Source organism: Mirounga angustirostris, unplaced genomic scaffold (assembly GCF_029215605.1).
Source record: "Mirounga angustirostris isolate CCGP_5_RB_7025 unplaced genomic scaffold, mMirAng1.0.hap1 SCAF_12, whole genome shotgun sequence".
Classification (NCBI taxonomy): domain Eukaryota; kingdom Metazoa; phylum Chordata; class Mammalia; order Carnivora; family Phocidae; genus Mirounga; species Mirounga angustirostris.
In genome coordinates, this window is record NW_026991720.1 from 27602197 (window position 1) to 27628580 (window position 26384).

The window sequence follows — 26384 nt, forward strand, 5'->3', positions numbered from 1 at the left end:
AAAAGAAAATGCTTGACACTGTATCTGTATTAACCTTCTGTTGTGAAATGCCTGAAGGGTGTTGATGGGAAAGAACACTTTCCTGCCCATGACTCCAAGCCTGACCAAGAAAGATCACATAATAGAAAACAGGAATTGGAAGGAGATATTCCTAGGATGGTGGACCCATCAATAGGAAATCTGTGTAATTTATCAATGAGGGACACTTGAGAATGAAAAGGGTTGCTAATCAGAAAAACAACAGGTGGAAACCAGCACTATCCCAAGAAAACTGAGACAGATTGCCATCCTACCCACCCAGCCCTAGCCATCTGGATAATTCTGTATTCCTCTTTTTCTAGACTTTAAGCTTTCATTAAGTTATGAAAAATGGGGCATTTCCCACAGATTCTGGGAAGGCAACTCTTAGGAACAATGCAGATATGATGCCTTAGCCAGTTGCAGTTATAACCTCCTGGGACTCATATGCAAAAATATAAAATGTGCATGAATGTTTGGGGGAAGCTGCATAGATAAGATGTAAATTTGAACCTTAACACTGAAGGATGGGCAGCTTTTCAAAATACATTCTGAGAACACCTCTCAAAATCAATAAAAATAGTTCAACACCCCGACATCTAATAGTAAAACTTACGAGTCTCATAGACAAAGAGAAAATCCTGAAAGCAGCTCAGGAGAAGAGATATGTAACCTACAAGGGTAGAAACATTAGATTGGCAACAGACCTATCCACAGAGACCTGGCAGGCCAGAAAGGACTGGCAGGATATATTCAGAGCACTAAATGAGAAAAATATGCAGCCAAGAATACTCTATCCAGCTAAGCTGTCATTGAAAATTGAAGGAGAGATAAAAAGCTTCCAGGACAAACAAAAACTAAAGGAATTTGCAAACACAAAACCAGCCCTACAAGAAATCTTGAAAGGGGTCCTCTAAGCAAAGAGAGACCCTAAAAGCAACATAGACCAGAAAGGAACACAGACAATATACAGTAACAGTCACCTTACAGGCAATACAATGGCACTAAATTCCTATCTTTCAATAGTTACCCTGAATGTAAATGGGCTAAATGCCCCAATCAAAGGACACAGGCTATCAGACTGGATTAAAAAACAAGACCCATCGATATGCTGTCTGCAAGAGACTCATTTTAGACCCAAAGACACCCCCAGATTGAAAGTGAGGGGGTGGAAAACCATTTACCATGCTAATGGACACCAAAAGAAAGCTGGGGTGGCAATCCTTATATCAGAAAAATTAGATTTTAAACCAAAGACTGTAATAAGAGATGAGGAAGGACATTATATCCTACTTAAAGGGTCTATCCAACAAGAAGATCTAACAATTGTAAATATCTATGCCCCTAACATGGGAGCAGCCAATTATATAAGGCAATTAATAACAAAAGCAAGGAAACACATCGACAACAATATAATAATAGTGGGGGACTTTAACACCCCCCTCACTGAAATGGACAGATCGTCTAAGCAAAAGATCAACAAGGAAATAAAGACTTTAAATGACACACTGGACCAAATGGACTTCACAGACATATCCAGAACATTCCATCCCAAAGCAACGGAATACACATTCTTCTCTAGTGCTCATGGAACATTCTCCAGAATAGATCACATCCTAGGTCATAAATCAGGTCTCAACTGGTACCAAAAGATTGGGATCATTCCCTCCCTATTTTCAGACCACAATGCTTTGAAACTAGAACTCAATCACAAGAGGAAAGTCGGAAAGAACTCAAATACATGGAGGCTAAAGAGCATCCTACTGAAGAATGAATGGGTCAACCAGGAAATTAAAGAAGAATTAAAAAAATACATGGAAACCAATGAAAATGAAAACACAACTGTTCAAAATCTTTGGGATGCAGCAAAGGCAGTCCTGAGAGGAAAGTATATAGCAATACAAGCCTTTCTCAAGAAACAAGAAAGGTCTCAAGTACACAACCTAACCCTCCACCTAAAGGAGCTGGAGAAAGAACAGCAAATAAAGCCTAAACCCAGCAGGAGAAGAGAAATCATAAAGATCAGAGCAGAAATCAATGAAATAGAAACTAAAAGAACAGTAGAACAGATCAATGAAACTAGGAGCTGGTTCTTTGAAAGAATTAACAAGATTGATAAACCCCTGGCCAGACTTATCAAAAAGAAAAGAGAAATGCCCCAAATCAACAAAATCAAGAATGAAAGAGGAGAGATCACAACCAACACCAAAGAAATACAAACAATTATAAGAACATATTATGAGCAACTCTATGCCAGCAAATAGGATAACCTGGAAGAAATGGATGCATTCCTAGAGATGTATCAACTACCAAAACTGAACCAGGATGAAATAGAAAACCTGAACAGACCTATCACCACTAAGGAAATTGAAGCAGTCATCAAAAATCTCCCAAAAAACAAGAGCCCAGGGCCAGATGGCTTCCCAGGGGAATTCTACCAAACATTTCAAGAAGAATTAATACCTATTCTTCTGAAACTGTTCCAAAAACTAGAAATGGAAGGAAAACTTCCAAACTCATTTTATGAGGCCAGCATTACCTTGATCCCCAAACCAGACAAAGACCCCATCAAAAAGGAGAATTACAGACCAATATCCCTGATGAACATGGATGCAAAAATTCTCACCAAAATACTAGCACATAGGATCCAACAGTACATTAAAAGGATTATTCACCACGACCAAGTGGGATTTATCCCTGGGCTGCAAGGTTGGTGCAACATCTGCAAATCAATCAACGTGATACAATACATTAACAAAAGAAAGAACAAGAATCATATGATCCTCTCAATAGATGCAGAAAAAGCTTTTGACAAAGTACAGCATCCTTTCTTGATCAAAACTCTTCCGAGTATAGGCATAGAGGGTACATACCTCAATATCATAAAAGCCATCTATGAAAAACCTACAGCAAATATCATTCTCAATGGGGAAAAACTGAGAGCTTTCCCCCTAAGGTCAGGAACGTGGCAGGGATGTCCACTATCACCACTGCTATTCAACACAGTATTGGAAGTCCTAGCCACAGCAATCAGACAACAAAAAGAAATCAAAGGCATCCAAATTGGCAAAGAAGAAGTCAAACTCTCACTCTTTGCAGATGATATGATACTTTATGTGGAAAACCCCAAAGACTCCACCCCAAAACTGCTAGAACTCATACAGGAATTCAGTAAAGTGGCAGGATATAAAATCAATGCACAGAAATCAGTGGCATTCCTATACACCAACAACAAGACAGAAGAAAGAGAAATTAAGGAGTCGATCCCATTTACAATTGCACCCAAAACCATAAGATACCTAGGAATAAATCTAACCAAAGAGGCAAAGGATCTGTACTCAGAAAACTATAAAATACTCATGAAAGAAATTGAGGAAGACACAAAGAAATGGAAAAACGTTCCATGCTCATGGATTGGAAGAACAAATATTGTGAAGATGTCAATGCTACCTAGAGCAATCTACACATTCGATGCAATCCCCATCACAATACCATCCACTTTTTTCAAAGAAATGGAACAAATAATCCTAAAATTTATATGGAACCAGAAAAGACCCCGCATAGCCAGAGGAATGTTGAAAAAGAAGGGCAAAGCTGGCGGCATCACAATTCCGGACTTCCAGCTCTATTACAAAGCTGTCATCATCAAGACAGCATGGTACTGGCACAAAAACAGACACATAGATCAATGGAACAGAATAGAGAGCCCAGAAATGGACCCTCAACTCTATGGTCAACTCATCTTCGACAAAGCAGGAAAGAATGTCCAATGGAACAAAGACAGTCTCTTCAACAAATGGTGTTGGGAAAATTGGATAGCCACATGCAGAAGAATGAAACTGGACCATTTCCTTACACCACACACAAAAATAGACTCCAAATGGTTGAAAGACCTCAATGTGAGACAGGAGTCCATCAAAATCCTAAAGGAGAACACAGGCAGCAACCTCTTTGACCTCAGCCGAAGCAACTTCTTCCTAGAAACATCGCCAAAGGCAAGGGAAGCAAGGGCAAAAATGAACTATTGGGACTTCATCAAGATAAAAGCTTTTGCAAAGCAAAGGAAACAGTCAACAAAACCAAAAGACAACCGACAGAATGGGAGAAGATATTTGCAAATGACATATCAGATAAAGGGCTAGTATCCAAAATCTATAAAGAACTTATCCAACTCAACACCCAAAGAACAAAGAATCCAATCAAGAAATGGGCAGAAGACATGAACAGACATTTTTCCAAAGAAGACATCCAAATGACCAACAGACACATGAAAAAGTGCTCAATATCGCTCGGCATCAGGGAAATCCAAATCAAAACCTCAATGAGATACCACCTCACACCAGTCAGAATGGCTAAAATTAACAAGTCAGGAAATGACAGATGTTGGCGGGGATGCAGAGAAAGGGGAACCCTCCTACACTGTTGGTGGGAATGCAAGCTGGTGCAGCCACTCTGGAAAACTGTATGGAGGTTCCTCAAAAAGTTGAAAATAGAGCTACCCTATGATCCAGCAATTGCACTACTGGGTATTTACCCCAAAGATACAAAAGTAGGGATCCGAAAGGGTACGTGCACCCCGATGTTTATGGCAGCAATGTCCACAATAGCCAAACTGTGGAAAGAGCCAAGATGTCCATCGACAGATGAATGGATAAAGAAGAAGTGGTATATATATATATATACAATGGAATATTATGCAGCCATCAAAAGGAATGAGATCTTGGGCGCCTGGGTGGCTCAGTTGGTTAAGCGACTGCCTTCGGCTCAGGTCATGATCCTGGAGTCCTGGGATCGAGTCCCGCATCGGGCTCCCTGCTCAGCAGGGAGTCTGCTTCTCTCTCTGACCCTCCCCCCTCTCATGCTCTCTCTCTCTATCTCATTCTCTCTCTCAAATAAATAAATAAAATCTTTAAAAAAAAAAAAGGAATGAGATCTTGCCATTTGCAACGACGTGTATGGAACTGGAGGGTATTATGTTGAGCGAAATAAGTCAAACAGAGAAAGACATGTATCATATGATCTCACTGATAATGAGGAATTCTTAATCGCAGGAAACAAACAGGGTTGCTGGAGTGGGGGGTTGGGTGGGAGGGATGGGGTGACTGGGTGATAGACACTGGGGAGGGTATGTGCTCTGGTAAGCGCTGTGAATTGTGCAAGACTGTTGAATCTCAGATCTGTACCTCTGAAACAAATAATGCAATATATGTTAAGAAAAAAAAAGAACAAAATACGTTCTGAATCTGGGGATTGAATTTGGGTAGAACATTACCTGGAAGCAAGTGTCCGGTTTCCAAGTTGGACCCAGAGTTAAAGATAAAAGGTAAGGTCTGGAAGAGGAAGTAACCCAGTGCTTCTCAAACTTGAACCTCTATAAGAATCACCTGGGGAACCTGAAAATACTGATTCTGATTCAGTAAATTTGGGGAATGGCCTGATTTCTGCATTGCTCACAAGCTCTGAGGTCATGCCGATGCTGCTGGTCCATGGACCACACTGGGGGTTGGGCAGAACAATTCAAACAAACGGCCGAAGTGTTGATTCTGGAATGGTAAAATAAGATTTTTTTGCAAGGCAGAGTATCAAGGTAGCATTTTTATTACCAGAGATTTTATTAAAATGCTAACAAAGGCCAAGCAGATAAGAGAATAAAGTGAAATGGTGCAGTGCTGTGCAGAACTGAAAAGCACAAGTCTGTCTTTAAAGGGTAAGCTCTCCTTGAGTTCTAAGAATTGTTGACATGGAAGAATATGATCCTAATATTACCAAACTCTTTAGTTTTTCAAGGAAAGCCAGAAATCCAGATTTTATTTTTAATATGAAATGTGTTGGTTTGTAGATCATGTTTCAAATGAAACCCACACGCATACATAACACCGTGAGTCAAATAAAATGTATGTTTTTGTTAGACTTGGTCATCAGCTTGCTGCTTCGTCTCAATAGTCAAACTGGGTCAAAGGGTCCAAGAGTCCAGAGTATAATTACAGGCAGTTAGAAGCTGTCACTTATGGGCATCTGGGAACTTAACAGTATGACTACTTGGCCGAACATTATGTATTAAAAGTTCAGAAAAAGGTTGCATGATGAGGAGCAGGGATCATAACCCAAACATCAAGAAGGCAATAAACTCTATAGAAATAGAGATGTGATGTCAGGAAGTATTGGGGTAAGTCGGGTAAGTCTAATTATAGTTAGACTGCAGGTGACCTCTAATGCAAGATGAGGATTTTAGATTATTTCCGATAAACAACTGAAAATCACTGACTTGATTTTAAGTCAGGGCTAGGCAGTTAAAGTATGAAAGTTGTTAGGGAAACTAATAATTTAATTCTTGAAATTTTGCTTTTTATTGCGTTTTAAAAGTTGCCACTTCTGAGCAGACTATGATGTCTAGCTGAAATAGACCCATGTTGAGATGAAACAGGGGTTATGTTAGCTAGCACTGGATTTTCTTTTTATTTTTCTGTTCTAAGCAGGCCCTTATAGGTTGATGCTCCAAGTTGTTGTAGGGTGACTAGTCCCTTAATCTGGCTTTATGCAAGGGAATGACAAAATCAAAGTGGCTCCTGGATGACGGTGTGGTGTGCAATAGGCTTGCCTGCAGTGGAGGAAGTGGGGTGGAGGTTGAGAGGCATATCTGAGAGAGAAAATGACAGGGATAGAGGATTTGGTTGTGGCAAAAGAGCAAGGCTGTGAAGGGGTTCATTTATCTTTGAAATCTAGGTTCCTGCAAGTATGATAGAAAACAAAGTGGTAAGGAGGTTGGGTTATTCATGTGTTCTCACCAAGAGAAAATGCAGGCCTGGTCATTCTCATGCATTGGTATTTTAAATTAAGCTAGTATTGTGGGGGGTGCCTGGGTCGCTCAGTTGGTTGAGCATCTGACCCTTGATTTCGGCTCAGGTAATGATTTCAGCGTCATGAGATTGAGCCCCACATTGGACTCTATGCTCAGTGCAGAGTCTGTTTGAGATTGTCTCCTTCTCCCCTGCCCCTCCTCCTGCTTACACTCTCTCTGTCTCTAAAATAAATAAATAAAACCTTTTTAAAAAAATTAATTAATTAAGTTAGTATTCACAAATTCTCTCCAGAGCAAATTAGGAAGTTTTAGTCAAGGCCCAGCTTTGTTTTCACTGTTTTATTTTCAAGGTTATAGAGGCAGACTTTCTATAAAACTATTAACATCCAAACATCTTTATTCTTTCTCCTTTGAAGAGAGAACATGGTGAAGGTGCAACATAATCCTAGTTTATTAAGGATTTCTTAGACCCTCCCACTGAAAGTGCAGGGATGCTAGGTGACCAAACACCAAGCTCCGAGGATTCACCCTGACGTGGGAGAATCAGGGGGCAGCAGAACTAGAAATGTTATTGCCCTGGGAAAACCATAAATAAAATACCTCATTAAACTCAGACAGCAGTTTTTATAAATTTTTCACATGCAACTCAGAATTTGCAGAGATTAAGCCCTGTGAGAGCAAAACAAAGCCATGTAATAGATGCTAACTTTTGTCAATCACTTAATACACTCCAGGTGATTCCATTTCAAAATCTTTTATATAAGCCAAATATAATAATACATTTCAACCATTTTTATTGAAGTATAATTGATATCCAACATTCTCTTAGTTTCAGGTATAATTAAACATGATTCCACATTTGTATACATTGTGAAATGATCACCGCAGTAAGTCTAGTTACCATCTGCAACCAAAGTTACCATTTTTTTTTTTTATGATAGGAACTTTTAAGATTTTCTTTCTTAGCATCTTGCTGTACAATACATCCCCATGACTTCTTTATTCTATAACTGGAATTTTATACCTTTTGATTCTCTTCAACCCATTTTGTCTACCTTCCTCAACTCCTTCCCCTCCAGCAACCACCAATCTATTCTCTTTATCTATGAGTTTGGCTTGGTCTGATTTTGTTTGCTCATGGGTCTATTAGATTCCATATATAAGTAAAATCATGTGGTATTTGTCTTTCCCTGTGTAACTTATTTCACTTAGCTTAATACCCTTGAGGGCCATGCATGTTGCCACAAAGGGCAACATTTTATTATTTTTTTATGGCTGAGAGATTCCAACAAATGTGTGTGTGTGACATCTCCTTCTATCTCTCTCTCTCTATATATATATATTACATATATACACCACAGCTTCTTTATCCATTCATCCATCAATGGACACTTAAATTGTTTCCATACCTTGGCTATTGTTAAGTAATGCTGCAATGAACATAGGGGTGTGTGTATCTTTTCAAATTAGTGTTTTCATATTCCTCAGATAAGTACCCGGTAATGGAATTACTGAGTCATATGGTAGTTCTATTTTTAATTTTTTGAAGGACCTCCACGCTGTTTTCCTTTGTGCCTACACCAATTTACATTCCCACCAACAATGCATGAGGGTTCCCCTTTTCTCCACATCCTTGTCAGCACTTCTTATTTCTTTCCTTTTCACGATCAAGTGAGGTTTATTCCACAGATGCAAGAATAGTTTCATAAGAGTGGGGCACACCCACTATTGTTAACAAGGTAAAGGAAGAATGCAAAAATGGCACCAAATAGCACCTCTATCCCTGGACAGAGTCCTAATAGGCTCTGCCCCTGTGTGAGATGCTTTTTAGATTAACAAATGACTCTCCTTCATGTATGGTCTAGGCAGTTTTCAAACTGCTGATTTTGTGCTGAGTCCCAGGGTGGATGAGTTTGTACATGAGCCCTTAAAGAGTAAAGTCTCCATTCCCTACAGCCTCATGGTTCTCCTGAACCTAAGCCTCATTGGTTTTCAAAGTCAGACATTTCAGGAACTCTTATCACTGGTGCAGATCCAAAGAGTTGAGGTGCCCAATGTGGGGCACAAACTCCTCACTCCTCAGGGAGAAACTCCATATTTTGAGATACCTCCCAGTTGTGGGTCACCATACCACACATAAGGTTTTTGGTGAAACCACATCTTTGTCTCTCTTACCTGTCTGGATGTGGCTCTTTTATCCCTTGTTATGAAGGAAACTGTTCAGCTAGTTCTTCAGAAGAAATTATCTCATGTGTAGCTGTAGATAATATTACATCTGTGGGAGGAGGTGAGTTCAGTTCTGCCATCTTGAACCCCAAATCTCAACCATTTCTTAACAATGCCCTAAAACAGAAACACACAATTTTATACCTAGCAAAGCAACAGATTCTATTAGGAATTTCATTTCTGTTGGGTCTCCCTGTGTTTCCTCAGGAGCTCAGTTGTCTTTCTAAAAAGCAAAGCAGGAGGTTCTTAACCTCCAGGTCCATGTTACTTAGGAGCTGATTTAGACTCAACCATGTCACATAACTTGGCATGTCCTTCTTTCTCTGAAACAAAGCACAGCAAAAAGTTTTTTCTAGGTTGATTTCTCCCTTTTAGTAGGAGGGGAAGGCAGGTATACATTGGTGCCAACCAACAGGCACCAGGGAATGCAATTGAAAGTCACATATGCCTTGCCCCAGGGGAAAGGCAGTAACTTGACTACTTATGCACTCCAGAAGAACTGGAAGTTCTTTTTAGGCATTTTATAGGCATATAAAGGTGAACACAAGCATTCATACACACTGAAAGGAGAACAGAAAATTGACTATACACCGTTATTTGTTTTGAAGGAAATGTGAAAGAAACTTCATGAAGGAGGATTTTTTGTTTTGTTTTTGGTTGTTCATGTGTACTAAATTTTGGCCCTTAGAAGCCCTAAGAAATAACTATTTACTGCCCAACTCAAAGGTGTAGAGGCCTTCAAGTTTCTTCTTACTTTCTCGGTGATACAACTCCATTCAGCAAATGTGGTTGTGATTTATTTATTTTGGGGGGGGTTCCTTTTTTTAAATTTTAAGTTCAATTAATTAACAATATAGTGTATTATTAGTTTCAGAGGTAGAGTTCAGTGATTCATCAGTTGCATACAACACCCAGTGTTCATTCCATCATGTGCTCTCCTTCATGCCCACCACCCAGTTACCCCATCCCCTCCCCAACCTCCCCTCCAGCAAGCCTTAGTTTCTTTCCTATGCTTAAGAAGTCTCTTATGGTTTGTCTCCCTCTCTGGTTTCATCTTGTTTTATTCTTCCCAGGTTTTTTGTTTTGTTTTGTTTTGTTTTATTGCTAACCAGAATCATGCTGTATGTATTGTTCTTTGATGTGTTTTTTGGAGTTGTTCTCAGCCTAGCACACTCCTTTTATCCATTCTACATTCCACAGAAATAGTTAAATGTTTGGGTTGCTTCATTCTGCTGTTATAATTATTCCCACTTTTGTGCACAAACTTGAGCACAGGGGTTGAAATTTGAGGGGAAGAGTGTCAATTTGAGCCCTTGGCAATCTGAGGTGAAGGCATGTTGACTTGGCATTTAGCAGATGGCAGGCCGTGCATGCTGACTCAGGCAGGAGGGTGGCTGGACTGTGAATTTGGGACCCACAGGCCAATGGCATCATGTGTAACAGGGACATGTTGGTTTTGCTTTTACTTTTTGTTTTTCTGGGAAACTTGATTTTCCCCTCTATTCTAAATGAAAGCCTTGCTGGATAGAGTATTCTTGGCTGTAGATTTTTTTCTTGTAGCAGTTGAAATTTATCATGCCACTTTCTTCTGGCCTGCAGAGTTTATGCTGAAAAACCCACTGATAGCCGTATGGGTTTTCCCTTGTAAAAATTCTCTCTTTATCACTACTTTTGGCCATCTTACTTACTTTGTGTCTTGGTGCAGACCTCTTGGGTTTGGTTGTGTTGTGCCTCCTGGATCTGGATTTCTCTTTTCTTCCCCAGATTCAGGAAGTTTTCAGCTATTATTTCTTCAGACAAATCTTCTGCCCCATTTTCTCGCTCTTCTGCTTCTGGGATCCCTATCATGCGACTGTTATGCCTGACAGTGTTGCTGAGTTCCCTGGGTCTATTTTCATTTTGCGTATTTTTCCCCCTCTCATCTGCTTGGCTTGATTGCTTTCCATGACTCTGTCCTCCAGGTGGCTGATCCTTTCTTCTACTTCCTCTTGCTTGCTATTTATTCCAGATAGTCTATTTTTATTTCCATTTAGTGAGTCCAATAGCTCTAATTGGTTCTTTTTTATGTCTTCTATCTCTTGGTGGAGGGTCTCATGGAGGTCCTGCAGTCCTTCCTCAATTCTAGCAAGTATCTTTATGAGTGTTACTTTAAAGTCCCTATCAGACATATTACTTACCTCTGTTTCGCTTAGGTCTCCTGCTCTGATTTTGTCCTGTTCTTTGATTTGGGACATATTCCTCTGTCTCCTCATTCTGTCTCTTGCGTTGTCTGTTTCTCTGTTAGGAAAGTCAGCTACGTCTCCTGCACTTGAAAGTAGTGGCTTTATGAAGAAGAGGTCCTGCAGTGCCATGTCTGTTCCCCAGAACCTGGTGCTTCAGGGGGTGTCTCCTATGTGTGTTGCTCCAGGGCTGTCCTCCCGTTGTGGCTGGGATGTGTTTGCCTTCAGTCCTGTTGTCTGCGACGGCTCTCTGCCTGTTGTGGGCAGAGTCTGGTGCCCGTGGTGTTAGTGGGCTGCTCTGGGGCTGCCTTGGGCTTGAGTTGAGTCAGACCAGGCGTTTGCCAGAGATGCAGTAGCACTGAACTGCAGACACTGTCCCTGTGTCGTCCCCGGAGAAGCTTCTGTTGGTGGGTGGGGCCTGCAGTCAGACCCCCTGCTGGGGTCACAGTCAGACTGGTGTGTGGTCATCTTCCCCTCTCCCTGGGGCAAGACTCACTTTGGAGTGGTGCTGACCCTTGTCTGGGCCGCGCGCACACTGCCAGGCTTGTGGCACCACTTTGACGGGATCTTGCCAAGAGTGATCGGAGGGGGTGGATCTGCTTCGCTGTGGCCTCTTGTCTATGCTGGCCTGTGGAGAGTCTGTTCTGCCAGTTTTTGGGCTGCTTTCTGGGTTATTTATGTGGGTGCTCTCTAGGCGGCCACGTGGCAAGAGGTGAGCCCAGGGACGTCCTACTCTGCCATCTTCCCAGCAGCCTCTGCTCAAATGTGGTTGTGATTTAAATGATGATTTTCCAGCCTTTTTATTTCACCTTGCATTTTTCCTTTGTTCTTTCCAGGAAGCAGAATGTGCCTATACACTCTTTGTCATTGCCACGTTTTGGCTTACAGAAGCTTTACCTCTGTCAGTCACAGCTTTACTGCCTGGTTTAATGTTTCCATTGTTTGGGATCATGACTTCTAAGAAGGTAAGTCCTCTTGCAAATGTTTGTCATAATTAGGTTCCCTATTTTGTACTGATACTCCCACTGAGAAAAGTTGTATTGAAAAGGAATAAGAGGGGCACCTGGGTGGCTCAGGCAGTTGAGGGACCAACTCTTTGATTTCATCTCAGGTCATGATCTTGGGGTTGTGAGATCTAGCCCCTTGTGAGGCTTCACGCTCAGTAGGGAGTCTGCTTTAGAGTCTCTCCCTTTGCCCCTCCTCCTGCTCTCTCTCTCTCTCTCAAAATAAATAAATAAATCTTTTTTTTTTTTTTTTTAAGGGAACAATAGTCCTGTTAAGAAATGCATGTCCTGCCTTCCCAGGCTGATATCTATGCCTGGTGTCTCCTTCCCAACAAAAGGTCCAACCCTTTTACATCCTGCATTAGCTTTTTCTTTTCAGCAGAATTTGGTCTCGCACAGTGTTAGAAAAGCAATTTCTGTTTTTAATGAAGAAAAAGCTACCCTGTTTTCTTTTCCAGAAACCTGCCATTTCAAAAGATAAAGCCAAATTAACTTTCATGTGTATTCCTATTTTGTTCTTGCTGAGAGGAGTTTATTCATGCTGAGAGGTGTTTCTTACCTTTATACAATCTAAGGGTACCCGTCTGAAGAAAATGCATTCAGTTTCCCATTAAAAGCATGAAATGCATTGAAATCAGAATATCTATCTTCACGCAGTCTCCACACCCAGCACACAACTGCCTAAACGATAGCTGAAAGAGTCTAAGGAAAGATACCAAGTTCAAGATGCAGTCCCTGCAATTTGTCACCTTTGGACTTCTATCTTCTGCCAAAGTCCAGTATTGCTATTTTGAGGTTCATCTGTCTTATAATGTGGGTGGAGATTTTTTAACTAACCCATGATACAGGGCTTTTTTGTTCTGTGGGAGAAGGTATTCTTTTCCTTCTCTTTATGTCATTCTTCCTCAGTTTGTAGTTCAAACCATCTTTTTGCATTTCAGATCCATTTTGCTCCTCTTTTCTTACTGCATTTTTCCTTCCCTCGTAATCCTGACTCTTTTCTTTCTAAGCACCACTGATTGGGAATAGAGGGCAGCCAGGGCTGACACTTTGCTGTCCCACAGAATCTGGACTCTATAACTAAAGAAGGTTTTCAAATGCTCCAACACACTACATGGCTCTTAGTAAAGGAAATTTTAAAAGAAGGGATGGGCAGGTTCTCAAAAATAATGTGTCAAGTTGTTAACCCCTGTTCTGCTGGCTTGGGTGGTTGTACCTCCAAAGACAATCAAGTTCAACAGTGACATATTTGTCTCTTATGATTTAATAATAATAAAATTGACCTTTTTTTTTAATAGATTTTATTTATTTATTTGACAGAGCGAGACACAGCGAGAGAGGGAACACAGGCAGGGGGAGTGGGAGAGGGAGAAGCAGGCTTCCCGCCGAGCAGGGCCCCGATTCGGGGCTCGATCCCAGGACCCTGGGATCATGACCTGAGCTGAAGGCAGACGCTTAACAACTGAGCCACCCAGGTGCCCCTAAAATTGACTTTTTTTTTTTTTTATAGAAGCTAAGATAAAAGCAAGATTAACTGGAATTGGAGCATTTCTGTAGCAAACAGGCTAGAGGAAGACAGGAGAAAAAGGGTGCCTAGGAAAGCCTGGCTTTGTGAGAACTGCCAAAGAAATATCTTTGCCTCTTTACAGGATGTGGAGGCCCAACTAGAGGCAGCAAAATTCTAAGTACTGTCAGCAGTTGCATGACTCAGACCAAGAGTCCGTCATCCCCCAGAAGTGTCAGCCTTGGACTAATTTAATGGCCATAGAATCTCAGACTTGGAAGCACATTCTTCTGGTCGCTTCATGCTGGGGCAGATTCCTCCTCCCAATATTTCTTATAGATGAGATCACTCCCAAAATGATTAAAGGCTTCCTGTGTATGGGCCCGGAATATCCCACAAGGAAATACATATCATTTTCGAAAACTTTGAATATTTAAGTCACTCACCTTTATTGAGCCCAAGTGTGAAACTCAGTCACTTTGACTCTAAATTTTTCTCTAAACATCTAAGATTACATACACACACACGCACACACGCACAATAACAACAACAAAAACCTCATCTTTTTTCCATATGACAATGTTGCTTGGATGTGAAAATAAATATCATTTCCTCCTTAAGTCCTATCTCCAGTCTTTATGGTTTCCAGACCTCAACTCCCTTCCTTAACCCCACCACCTCCACCTGCTTTGTCTCTACCATCTTCATTCCTCTTCCTGGAACTACCTCTAGTTTATCAGTGATACTTAGAGATTAAATAGTTAATAAATGCAATGTCTGTCATGTCGTAAGCACTCAATATATATTAGTTAATATTATTATTATTTGCACATTGGCAAGAGTGAACAGGTCACTCTAGAAACATTCTGACTGTTGCAAAGCTAAGTGAGTCTATCTCCCCTCTGGTATCTCAGCCTAAATCCATTTTAAACTTTATGTGACTTCTTTCACCTTAAGCTTAACAGGAACTTACAACAAATCAAAGTCCTTAGGACTTTTAGTATAGAAAACTTTTCTTCAGTCTTGTGATCCTCTTTCCAGATAGGGCAACTGATCTTTTACTAGGAAATATTTGACCAAAGCTACAGGGAAAGGTCTAGAGATTTAGTCAGAAGACCTGAGCTTAGCACCTGATATTCACCACTAATTACTTGTATGATCCTGATCATGTCCCTTAGCAACTCTTTTTTTCTCATCTGTAAATAGGGAATGATAATGCCATAATATCCAGGGGTTATTATAATAATCAAATAAAATAATATATGTGAACAATGATACATACTAGGCATCAAGTATTCTTATGAGTTTTAATATCCACAGTTAAAGGGGTTAAACTATCATGCCAGCCTACTGAAGCATATTGGAATCTCAACTGTGCCATTGAGAATAATGTGTCTTTAATATCCTCATCTAAGTTCAGAGCTCCACATAGCCTTCTCTTTGGCCACCATAATTTTAACCTCACTTTATGTATTTATTAAGCCAATGCTAAATATCTATATGTTTTTGAGCACCTTGTTGTATTAAAGAATATCAAAAATTACTGAATTTCTCTCATATCTGTTGAATAAAATCTGAAATGCTAAATATTTAGTGTGCCCAATTAGATAGTCCAAATCAGATATCATTATTATTATTGTCATTGAAAATATGCTTATATATAAATTTTATACATATAAATGTGGAGGTACACATGTGTATATGCAGATGTTATATTACATATTTACTCAGTCATTTGATAAATATTTATGTGCTAAGACTCTGCTAGGCTCTTGGGAATATATCAATGAATAAATACAGACAAAAGTCCTTGTCTTCCTAGGAGAAAAGAGACAATAAACAACTTTAATGTATAAGTAAATTACAGTGAGTTAGGAGGTAATTGGTTGCAACAGGATAATGAAGATCAGGAGAGAGTTGCAGTTTTGTTTTTGTTTTTTTTTTTAAGATTTTATTTATTTGCAAGAGAGAGAATGAGAGACAGCATGAGAGGGAGGAGGGTCAAAGGGAGAAGCAGACCCCCTGCTGAGCAGGGAGCCCGATATGGGACTCGATCCCGGGGCTCCAGGATCATGACCTGAGCTGAAGGCAGTCACCCAACCAACTGAGCCACCCAGGCGCCCCGTGAGTTGCAGTTTTAAATAGGATGATCAGAGTAGACCTCAGTGAGGTGTCAATACCTGAACAAAGACTTACAGGAAATGAGGGAGTTAGTCATGTGGCTATTTGGGGAACAACTGTTGCTGAGAGGCAAATACCCACCACAAATACTTCAAGGTAGGTATATGTCTGCAGTGTGACTAAAGCAAAATGAGTGAAGGGGAGAATGACAGAAGGTGATGTCAGGGAGATAATTTGTAGAGGGACTAGACCATCTAGGGCCAAAGTAGGCCACTGTAAAGTTTTAACTCTCAATGAAATGAGACCATCTAGAGAGTTTTGAGTAGAAGAGTGACATGATCAATTTGACTTTTATTTAAAAGGATAATTTGGACTGCTGTGTTGAAAAACAAGGCAGAAGGAAGGAAATGGGTAGCAGGTTATTGCAATAATCCAGCTGAGAGGCCATGGTAATTCAGACCAGGGATAGTAATAGGGATATTGAATATATTGTTAATGTACTTTTAAGATAAAACCAACAAAATTTCCTGCATGATTTTATATGGCATATGATGGGGGCGGGGGGAAGGATTCAAAGATGCCTCAGAACTTTTTGACCTGGCAGTTGGAAAAATGGAGTTGCCATCAATTGAAATGGGGAAAACTATGGGGAGAGTAGGCTTGTTGCAAAAGAGAGGCTGACACTGGGAGTACAAAGTTTGACACTAAGTTTGAAATAACTATTTGATATCTAAGTGAAGGTGTTGAGTAGGCAGTTAAATACAAATGAGTCCAGATTTCATGAGATAAAGCTGAGTGGAAATATAGGTTTGAGAATCATCAACATATAGATGGTATTGAAAGCCCTAAAACTTGATGGGGTGATTTAAAGAGTGAGTGAAGATTTAAAACAACAACAACCACAAAACAAAGAGTACAAAGAACTGAGCTCTGGAAAACTACAACATTCAGAGATTGGTGAGAAGAGAAAGTACTAGCAAAGAAGAAAGAAGGATAGGTTATTGAGGTAGAAGGAAGGCCAGGAGAGTGTGGGATCCTGGAATCCAAGTTTAGAAATGTTTTAAGGATGAGGCAATGATCAAATGTGTCAAATCTGCTAATAGATCAATTAATGTGAAAACTGAGAATCAAGCATTGGAATTAGCAACGAAGCATAAATAAATATTTTTTAAAACAACAAAATATATATGATATAATATAATTTTAATCAAAAGCATTATAACTGACTTTTCTAAAAAATCTCATTTAATTCACAAACTTGATGTGAAGTATTATTGAACTTTAATGGGTAAATATATTGACTTGTAGAAAGATTGTGAACTGGTACATTTTATAGCTAAGAGAGAACCCAGGTGCTCTGATTACAAAAGTGCATGTTTTTTGATGAAATCCCATTTTGAAACAGAAATATGACTACCTTGAGCTTAAAAATAGATTTCAAATTTCATTAGGAATTTTATTTGACATGCCTATTTTGCCTCAAAAATAGTTATAATTATCAGTGTCATTTATAAACCAGTAGCATTTTCTCTTGTTACCTCCTGTGTACATAGGCTATAAACAAACACATACGCTTGTGACTAATATGCTACAAATATACTAACTCTGATGGAACCCAAAGAATAGGTAATAGAATGAGAAACAAAGAATGTGAAAATTCCTCAAGTTTACAGTTGATTTCATTTAGACAGTTGGGCTGCAGGCCATTTTTTGTTTACTTAGTCTATTAAGAGATTGGCAAACTATGAATCTGAGGGCCAAATCTAGCCTGCTACCCAATTTTTAAAATAAAGTTTTATTGGAAACACACAAAGCCATGGTCATTCATTTACATAATGTCTTTGGCTACTTTTTTTGCTACAAAGACAAGTTGAATAGTTACAATAGAAACAGTAAGACAAAGTCTAAAACATTATCTGACCTTTTACAAAGTCTGCCAACTGCTGACATAATCTAAAGAGATTACAACAAGAATATCTCATGGTCCTGGACTTCCTTCTATGTTTAATCACTTACTGATAATGGCTTGCTTCTATGCATTCCTTTTCCTGTGTTTATTTTTTCATTGAATTCTCAGACTATTGGAATAGGGTACGTGGATCTTATTTTCATGAGCAAAACTGTAAAAGAGATAAGAGAAGAGGAAAACTCAAATGTCTATTCATTTTTCAATAATTAACTTGTGTATCAGGTCCTGTAAGAAAACTTACCCAATTCCCCTAGAAAAAAAGTGGTCATTATTCTTTGAGCTTCAACTATAACTTGAAAAAATATTTCTCACACACTTATGATACCTTACTGCAGTCTTTGTTAACTTGTTTTTCACATATAATAACCTGTAAGCTCCTTGAGTCTGGGGAATTACTGATTCAGTATCTACTGAGTGCCAATATGTGCCAGGCTTGTGTTAAATCCATAAATACAGTGATCGGTAAAATACATCTCTGCCTTCAAAATATGTCTAATCTAATAATGGGGATAATTAAGTAAATAAATGATCACTATATAGATGAAGATGTGCTCTCACAAAAGGAAGTAACATCCAACCAAGTTGAGGATAGTCAAGGAAGGCATCTTAGAAGAATTGGCATCTGAGTTCATCCATGAAGGAAGATTATGGATAACCAAAGTAAGAGAAGAGGGTCATTCCAGGTTAAATGACTGGCAAGTGTTGAAGCATTTCTGTGACTGGAGTATTTCACACGTAGGGAGAAGTTGGCAGAGTACTGAAAGTCTAAGCTGGAAAGGTGAGATGGGGCTAAATGATGAAGAGTCTTATAAGACATGTTGGGAAGATTGGGTTTGGTCTTAAAAGACATGGAGTCCAGTGAAGAGTACAGGAAGCACAATGATGTGATTAGATTCACACTTTAGAAAAGGAGCTGTGACAATGGTAAGGGGTGGATTAGAAAGAGACAGATCAAACAGCAACCATTTGAGAAGCAGTAAGGAGCTTAATTAAGATGGTAATGTTTGAATAGAGCAAAGTGGACAATTTCAAATATATAGGGGAATGGGACACCTGGGTGGCTCAGTCAGTTTAGCCTCTGCCTTGGGCTCAGCTCATGAGCCCGGGGTCCTGGGATCAAGTCCCCCATCGGGCTCCTTGCTCAGTGGGGAGCCTGCTTCTCCCTCTGCCTGCCTCTCCCCCTGCTTGTGCTCTGTCTCTCTCTGACAAATAAATAAAAAATCTTTAAAAAATAAAATAAAATAAAATATATGGGGGAACTAGAGATAATAGGACTTCATGACTAACACACATACTGGAAGTGAAAAAGGAATCATAACTGACTCTTAGCCTTCTAACTTGGGCAACTAAGTAGATGGAAGTTTCATTTGCCACAAAAAGGGATATGCTGAATTTTTAGATGTTTGTGGGAAATTCAAATGGAAATGTCCAGCTGGATACACCAGGCTTATCTGTTTGGATACAAAGATTTTAGTGTCTTCAGCATTCATTCAACAAATATGTATTGAATGTCCACTGTGTGCTGAACATTATCTTAGTCACATAGAGTTAGAAATTGAATCTGTAAGATTCAAACTTCAGGTGTACAAAACAAGAAGATTGGAGACAAAACCCTGTAGAATACCAACATTTAAGAAAAAGGAAGAGCAAAAGTAATTTTCAATGTAGGCCAAGAAGAAAAATTCAGAGAGGCAGACCGAGGGAGGAAAAAAAAAATGGTTCGTAAGTCTGTAAACACTAGTAAATTAATAATTTGAAATAATACTTATACTGAGAGTAATGACTGAGAGAATTAGGAAGATAGAAGTTTGGAAACAGGGGCTCCTGGGTGGCTCAGTCGTTAAGCGTTTGCCTTCGGCTCAGGTCATGATCCCAGCGTCCTGGGATTGAGCCCCGCATCGGGCTCCCTCCTCAGCGGGAAGCCTGCTTCTCCCTCTCCCTCTCCCCCTGCTTGTATTCCCTCTCTCGCTGTGTCTCTCTCTGTCAAATAAATAAATAAAATCTTTAAAAAAAAAAAAAGTTTGGGCGCCTGGGTGGCTCAGTTGGTTAAGCGACTGCCTTCGGCTCGGGTCATGATCCTGGAGTCCCTGAATCGAGTCCCACATCGGGCTCCCTGCTCAGCAGGGAGCCTGCTTCTCCCTCTGATCCTCCCCCCTCTCATGTGCTCTCTCTCTCTCATTCTCTCTGTCTCAAATAAATAAATAAAATCTTTAAAAAAAAAAAAAGTTTGTGAACAGAGTGTAGACAATTCATGATTGTGATCACTCTACTGATTTAGGAGCTCAGAGACCGTAGCTTATTCATTGACTCCCTTCCTCCTTCTCTCATTCATGTAATATTATTTACTGAGCTCCTGTTCTGTACCAGGATTGTACTAGGTGCCAAATATGCAATGACTAGCAAAACAGATTCCTGGTCCCCTTAGAATGTATAGTATATTACAGAAGAATGCAACAAGCAGGTAAACACTACTTACATAATATAATATGCTATGAAGGAAACAACCAGGGCTCTGTAATACAGAAGAATAGTAGAAACTATTTAGAAAATCTGGATATTTGAGGGCGCCTGGGTGGCTCAGTCGTTAAGCATCTGCCTTCGGCTCAGGTCCTGATCCCAGGGTCCTGGGATCGAGCCCCACATCCCGCTCTTTGCTCAGCGGGAAGCCTGCTTCTCCCTCTGCCTGCCACTCCCCCTGCTTGTGCTCTCTCTCTCTATATCCCTCTCTCTCTCTCTCTGACAAATAAATAAATGAAATCTTAAAAAAAGAAAGAGAAAGAAAATCTAGATATTTGAGGATTGAAGAGGTGTGAAGAGGGAAAAACATATCAGACATTTATCATTGCATTCCCTGTTCATATAACAGTTGTGGTGCATGGTAAATATTTATTCATTGTTAGAGTAATTAATAAATGAGATAATAAGGAAACCGATAGAATTATTTTCTATTATGCAATTACTACAAAATGTAAAGAGTTAAATACAAACTGTGAAAAACATAATAAATCAACATAAAACATAATGAAGAAATTCACTTGTCCACTTTTAATTCCAAGGCTAATTTTTACTTTCTTTTTAAACCAAGCCAAGCTTAGTTAGTTATATTAAAAATGCTAATACAATTTAAATAGCAAAATTATCATGAGAACTGATTTTTCTATTCCTTTGTGGTTTCATAATTTTCCAACTCTCCCATTCCTTCTACCAGATATTGTTTTTTTTAAAGGGATGTTTCCTCTTATAATCCTCTCCTTTTAGCACAGCCTCATGACTCAGTTTAACCAAGCAGGTCCTAAAGTCAGGTCTCTTGAGTCTTATGAAGCACTACACCTAAAAATTTAAAAATAAGGTTTCTGTGGTTAGATAAGTTTGAAAAATATGTTGTATGTGGAATCCCACTCTGTGAGTGGCAATGCATGTTAATATTTAAAGGTTTTGAGTTAGACTTACAGGAAAGAAAATTCTAGTATTTCAAAACTCTGTTTTCTAAACTAATTAGGCTACAGAATCTTTTTGTTGTTGTTGTTTGAGAAAAAGATTATGTGCCTAACATACTTAAGAGAATTCTCTGGTAAATAGGTTGACCCAAAGAGTCTGTATACTCTACTAATCTCTGAATGGTGTTAGCTAAAAATGGCTTAAGATGTTGGCTCCTATTCAAGGGTATTTATTTTATAGCAAATAATTTTGAAGGTAAAACCATTCAAAATATTTAGGAGTGACACTACAGTTTGGGCATAATGGATGGTAATGAAAACACTGGCGGGTTGGAGACTCAACTTGGACTTCCCCAAGTCACAGTCACTGCCATTCTACTGTAGCAGCATAAACCAGTTAACCCCAGTTTGGAGATGGAAAGATTAAGATGGAAAGATTGCCTGATGTTACACAGCTATTTCAAAACCCAGTATCTTGGGTACTCTTTTTTTGTATGTATTTTCCCTTAACACTCCCATTTCTGGGTAAGCATAGTTAAATTTGTATTGTCACATATCTACATTTTTCTTAATAGAAGGATTAAGTAGTTTGAAGGTCAAAGTTAAGAGTAGCATAATAATGCTTTCTTGGGCAATATTATTTTTCCCCCACCAACATAAGTAATTATGGGTTTAATCATAAATTTCAGGTGGCATCTGCTTATTTCAAAGATTTTCACCTACTGCTAATTGGAGTCATCTGTTTAGCAACATCAATAGAAAAATGGAATTTGCACAGAAGGATTGCTCTGAGAATGGTGATGACGGTGGGTGTGAACCCAACATGGTAAGTACTGCATTTCCTGTTCCAGGTTTACTTTCCAAACAGATCATTTTTGTGTAGAGCAAATAACTAAAGAAGTAATGCACATCCAGGCAATCATTCATATCACAGTATAATTCATGCCTTTCCTCTGCAAATATGAAAGGGATATAAGGTGTACTGGAGTTTTGGAAGAAACAACAACAACAACTTTCAGGTCTAATTACAGGGAGATTGGAATAAGTGCACACAACCCTCCTACCTTTCATGCACAGGAGACAAAGTTGAGAGAAGCCTTGAACCCCAACAGACAAGACTGATAGACTTCTGAGTAGATTTCAGTCCTATTTTGTTTACTTGGCTGATTACACATTCAAGACTTGTTCAAGAGCATCCTTGATCATAGGGAGGATTAAGAACCAAAGACAAAGACATTACCGACAAAATACAAGCGTGTGTAGAAACATTCCAAGGTGAACATTTTTCTTCTTATTTATTTATTTATTTTTAAAGATCTTGTTTATTTATTTGACAGAGAGAGACACAGCGAGAGAGAGGGACACAAGCAGGGGGAGTGGGAGAGGGAGAAGCAGGCTTTCCGCCGAGCAAGGAGCCTGATGTGGGGCTCGATCCCAGGACCCTGGGACCATGACCTGAGCCGAAGACAGATGCTTAATGACTGAGCCACCCAGGCGCCCCAACATTTTTCTTTTTAAATGAACTGTTGCAAAGTGAAACAATCAATTAAGAAATTTCATCTACAGAATGTGAAATCACTCAGTTGACTGATTTTCCCCACTGAAATAAATGCTTTTTTCCACTAAATTAATTGGCTATTTTAGTTTTAATTCTAGCTCTTGTTAAGGACATAGTTGTGAGGGGCGCCTGGGTGGCTCAGTCGTTAAGTGTCTGCCATCGACTCAGGACCAAGCCCCCCATCGGGCTCCCTGTTCTGTGGGAAGCCTGCTTCTCCTTCTCCCATGCCCCCTGCTTGTGTTCCCTCTCTCACTGTGTCTCTGTCAAATAAATAAATCAAATCTTTAAAAAAAAAAAAGAACATAGATGTGAGCTAAAAAAAGAATATTTCCAGTGTCATAAACACTTACATGATAGCATTAAGCTCTAAAGTCTTAGGTGGTTCTTCCCTTCTCATTTTTCTTTGAAAATAAGACAATTTTATTGAATTATGTTGCATGATTCGTTCTAGAGTATATCCACATCTGTGTTTATCATTTATGAATCAAATAGGTTTGTTAAACACAAAAAATAACTCAGATGAGACAAATTTTTAAAATATTTGTTACTTAAAATGTTTATAACATGTATGTATTAAGGGAATCTCACTCTTGAGATGAAATGGTATTCCATGCCTCTGGGGTGCTATAGATATGTGTATCTTTTCCTTGACCATCTGCTCACTGACCACAGGGGATGGGGTAGTGAACCACACAGTGTAGCAAGAGTCCTGTCCTTTATACCACCCAGTAGCTTTGCAATTTAAGGCATTTTCACCGCACAGAAGGTTTATTGGCTCACTATCTTTTTTTATAGGAAGATTTCATGTCTTGCCAATGCCTTAAATGAAAAGTATTTCTAATTTACTTTTTATTGAGAATGATTTCTTATTTAAACAGATATCTAAAGAGTTTTATTTTGTTTTACATGTAGAAATTGTTCACCCGATCTGAACTTGAAACTGTAGAATTTGTCTTGTAGATCTACTTTTAAAGAGAGTCATAAAATTTCATAAATGGCTCCATATGGAAAGATGTGCTTCTGAATGATTTTCTGGGATCTCCTACTCAAAAGAGATCATATTTCTTCCCCAAGTGTGATTTTGAAAGCTTCTAGATATGATTTAAAATCCTACAGTCTTAGGTGTGTTATTTTTAAGGGAGAAGAACTACTTTATTTATAAGAGAAGACAATGTAATATATCCAGTTCTTGACCCCAGGCAGGAATGTCAAAACTCAGGAAAGCACAAATAATAGAATCTACAGAAAATTCTGAAACCTCATTTTAGCTAGTAATTTTAACCATTTCCTCCACCTACCATATATTGAACCAGAGTAGTCAACAGTAAAAAGTAGATTTATAAATATTAATTTCTCTCCTTGCCCTTGTGCCTCCTTGGCACACATACTAATAAAGAGAGATGTGACCTGGGCGCCTGGGTGGCTCAGTCGTTGAGCGTCTGCCTTCGGCTCAGGTCATGATCCCAGGGTCCTGGGATCGAGCCCTGCATCAGGCTCCCTGCTCGGTGGGAAGCCTGCTTCTCCCTCTCCCCTCCCCCTGCTTGTGTTCTCTCTCTCGCTGTGTCTCTCTCTGTCAAATAAATAAATAAAATCTTAAAAAAAAAAAGAGAGAGAGAGATGTGACCAAAAGACAAAAGAAAGAGTAAGGGATCCTAAATTGAAAAACTAATTGCATTTCATCTTACTGGTATTTCAAGGTAAGTGTCATCTGTAAAGGGCATTCAAATATTGGTATAATATTAGAAGCTGTTCTGTTTTAAGAGAAGATGTTTACGGTTCCAGGGAGACAAATCTCATAAGAACACCACTCTTCCATGTGCCATTCTGATTCCTATCTGGTTATAACCATCTTCAGGGTTCGCCATCAGAGGGGAACCCTAACTTAAGTGTGTTTTGAAAAAATTCCCAATTTACAAACAGCATTCTTTACAGTTAAATAATACAGAGCTAGTTAAGCCGGAGAGCGCAGCTCATCCAAAAGGCCCTCTCGTTTCAGGCTGACATTGGGGTTCATGAGCAGTACCGCCTTTTTATCGATGTGGCTTAGCAACACCTCCACGGCTGCCATGGTGATGCCCATCGTGGAGGCCGTGGCACAGCAGATCATCAGCGCTGAAGCAGAGGTTGAGGCCACCCAGATGACTCATTTCAGTGGATCAGTCAACCATGGACTGGAAATTGATGGTAACACATGTTGATACAGCTGCAGTGGGGTCTAATCATTTGGGCAGTCGGCAGAAACTCAAGAATTCTGGCTTATATTTTATTAACTGCCCATACATGCATGATGTGAATTTAACTTTCTTCTTGCTGTATTTCCCAATAGTATACATTACCCAAATATTTTACCTTCAGTTAATGGTCGAATCTACATTCTCTGGAAAAAGAGGAAGAATGCCCTTTCTAGCCTCTAGCCAGTCTGATGGAATTCTCTCTCTGTCTCTCTTAGTAGACCCCAGGTTATTCCTTCATACTGAATTGACATTCTTGCATAGTAGTGGGAATCTCTAATTCCTACATTCTATTTGGAAAGAGCATTACACTTGACTGTGGTTATTTCTGGCTCTGATAAATTGCCCTGATGGAGTGGAAACGTTGGGGTGATATTTGTATTTATAAAATACTTTATTAAGATGAATGTTATGTCAGTACAGGTGAATTTGTTTTCAGTTTCTAGTAATGCTTCCATCTTAACACACACACACACACACACACAGATAACCCTTTAAATTATTTTTCTTTTATTTAATGTTTTGCAGAAGGTGTTGAAACAAATGAGAGGAAAGAAAAAACAATACCAGTTCCAGGGTAAAGAATATTGACATTTTGATTAGGATTTTCTAAATTACATTTTAATAAAATTATAAACTGAGTCAATTTGTTTTTCAGATACAGTAATGATGCAGGAAAAATTTCAAGCAAGATGGAGCTGGAAAAGGTATAGTAAATGTGATTCCTTCTAAATAATTATACATGAAATTATATTAGAGTTGCAGTTAGAGATGTATGCATTTTATTTTTTATTTTTAGAGAGGGAGGGGGAGGGGCAGAGGGAGAGGGAGAGAGAGAATCCTAAGCAGGATCCAAGCTCAGTGCAGAGCCTGTTGTGGGGCTCAATCTCATGACCCTCAGATCATGACCTGAGCTGAAATCAAGAGTGTGATGCTTAACCGACCAAGCTACCCAGGCGCCCTGAGATGTATGCATTTTAAAATTTGTTACTTCCTTCCTTGTCTATAAATTACTTTGCTTACCTAAGTCAAAGCACAGTGTAATGGTTTGATAAGCCCTCATAGATAGACATAGACTAAAATCAACATTCTGATAGAAAACTTTTTAGGCTTTGAAAATTAGCATCATTATTTTCTTCTTTTACTGAGTTCATGGTGATGAGAGTTAGGATATGTAGTTTAAAGAAATATAATTCCAGTCTCAGAATATTGCTTCATTTTCTTAATAAAATCTTATTGGCCCGATAGCCTGATTTTTATTAGGACTATTCTCATTTCTTTCAGGTTATAAACTTAGA

The 26384-nt window shown here is 39.2% G+C and overlaps 1 protein-coding gene across 1 annotated transcript in view; it reads left to right on the plus strand.

The window, feature by feature from the left end:
* SLC13A1 (solute carrier family 13 member 1) overlaps positions 1-26384 on the plus strand; it is a 124023-nt gene that overhangs the window by 20882 nt on the left and 76757 nt on the right. Inside the window, 7 exon segments of the mRNA XM_064575630.1 lie at positions 9030-9104; positions 11328-11521; positions 12099-12227; positions 21987-22123; positions 24852-25048; positions 25615-25663; positions 25745-25793. Coding sequence (XP_064431700.1) covers positions 9030-9104; positions 11328-11521; positions 12099-12227; positions 21987-22123; positions 24852-25048; positions 25615-25663; positions 25745-25793 — 830 coding nt within the window.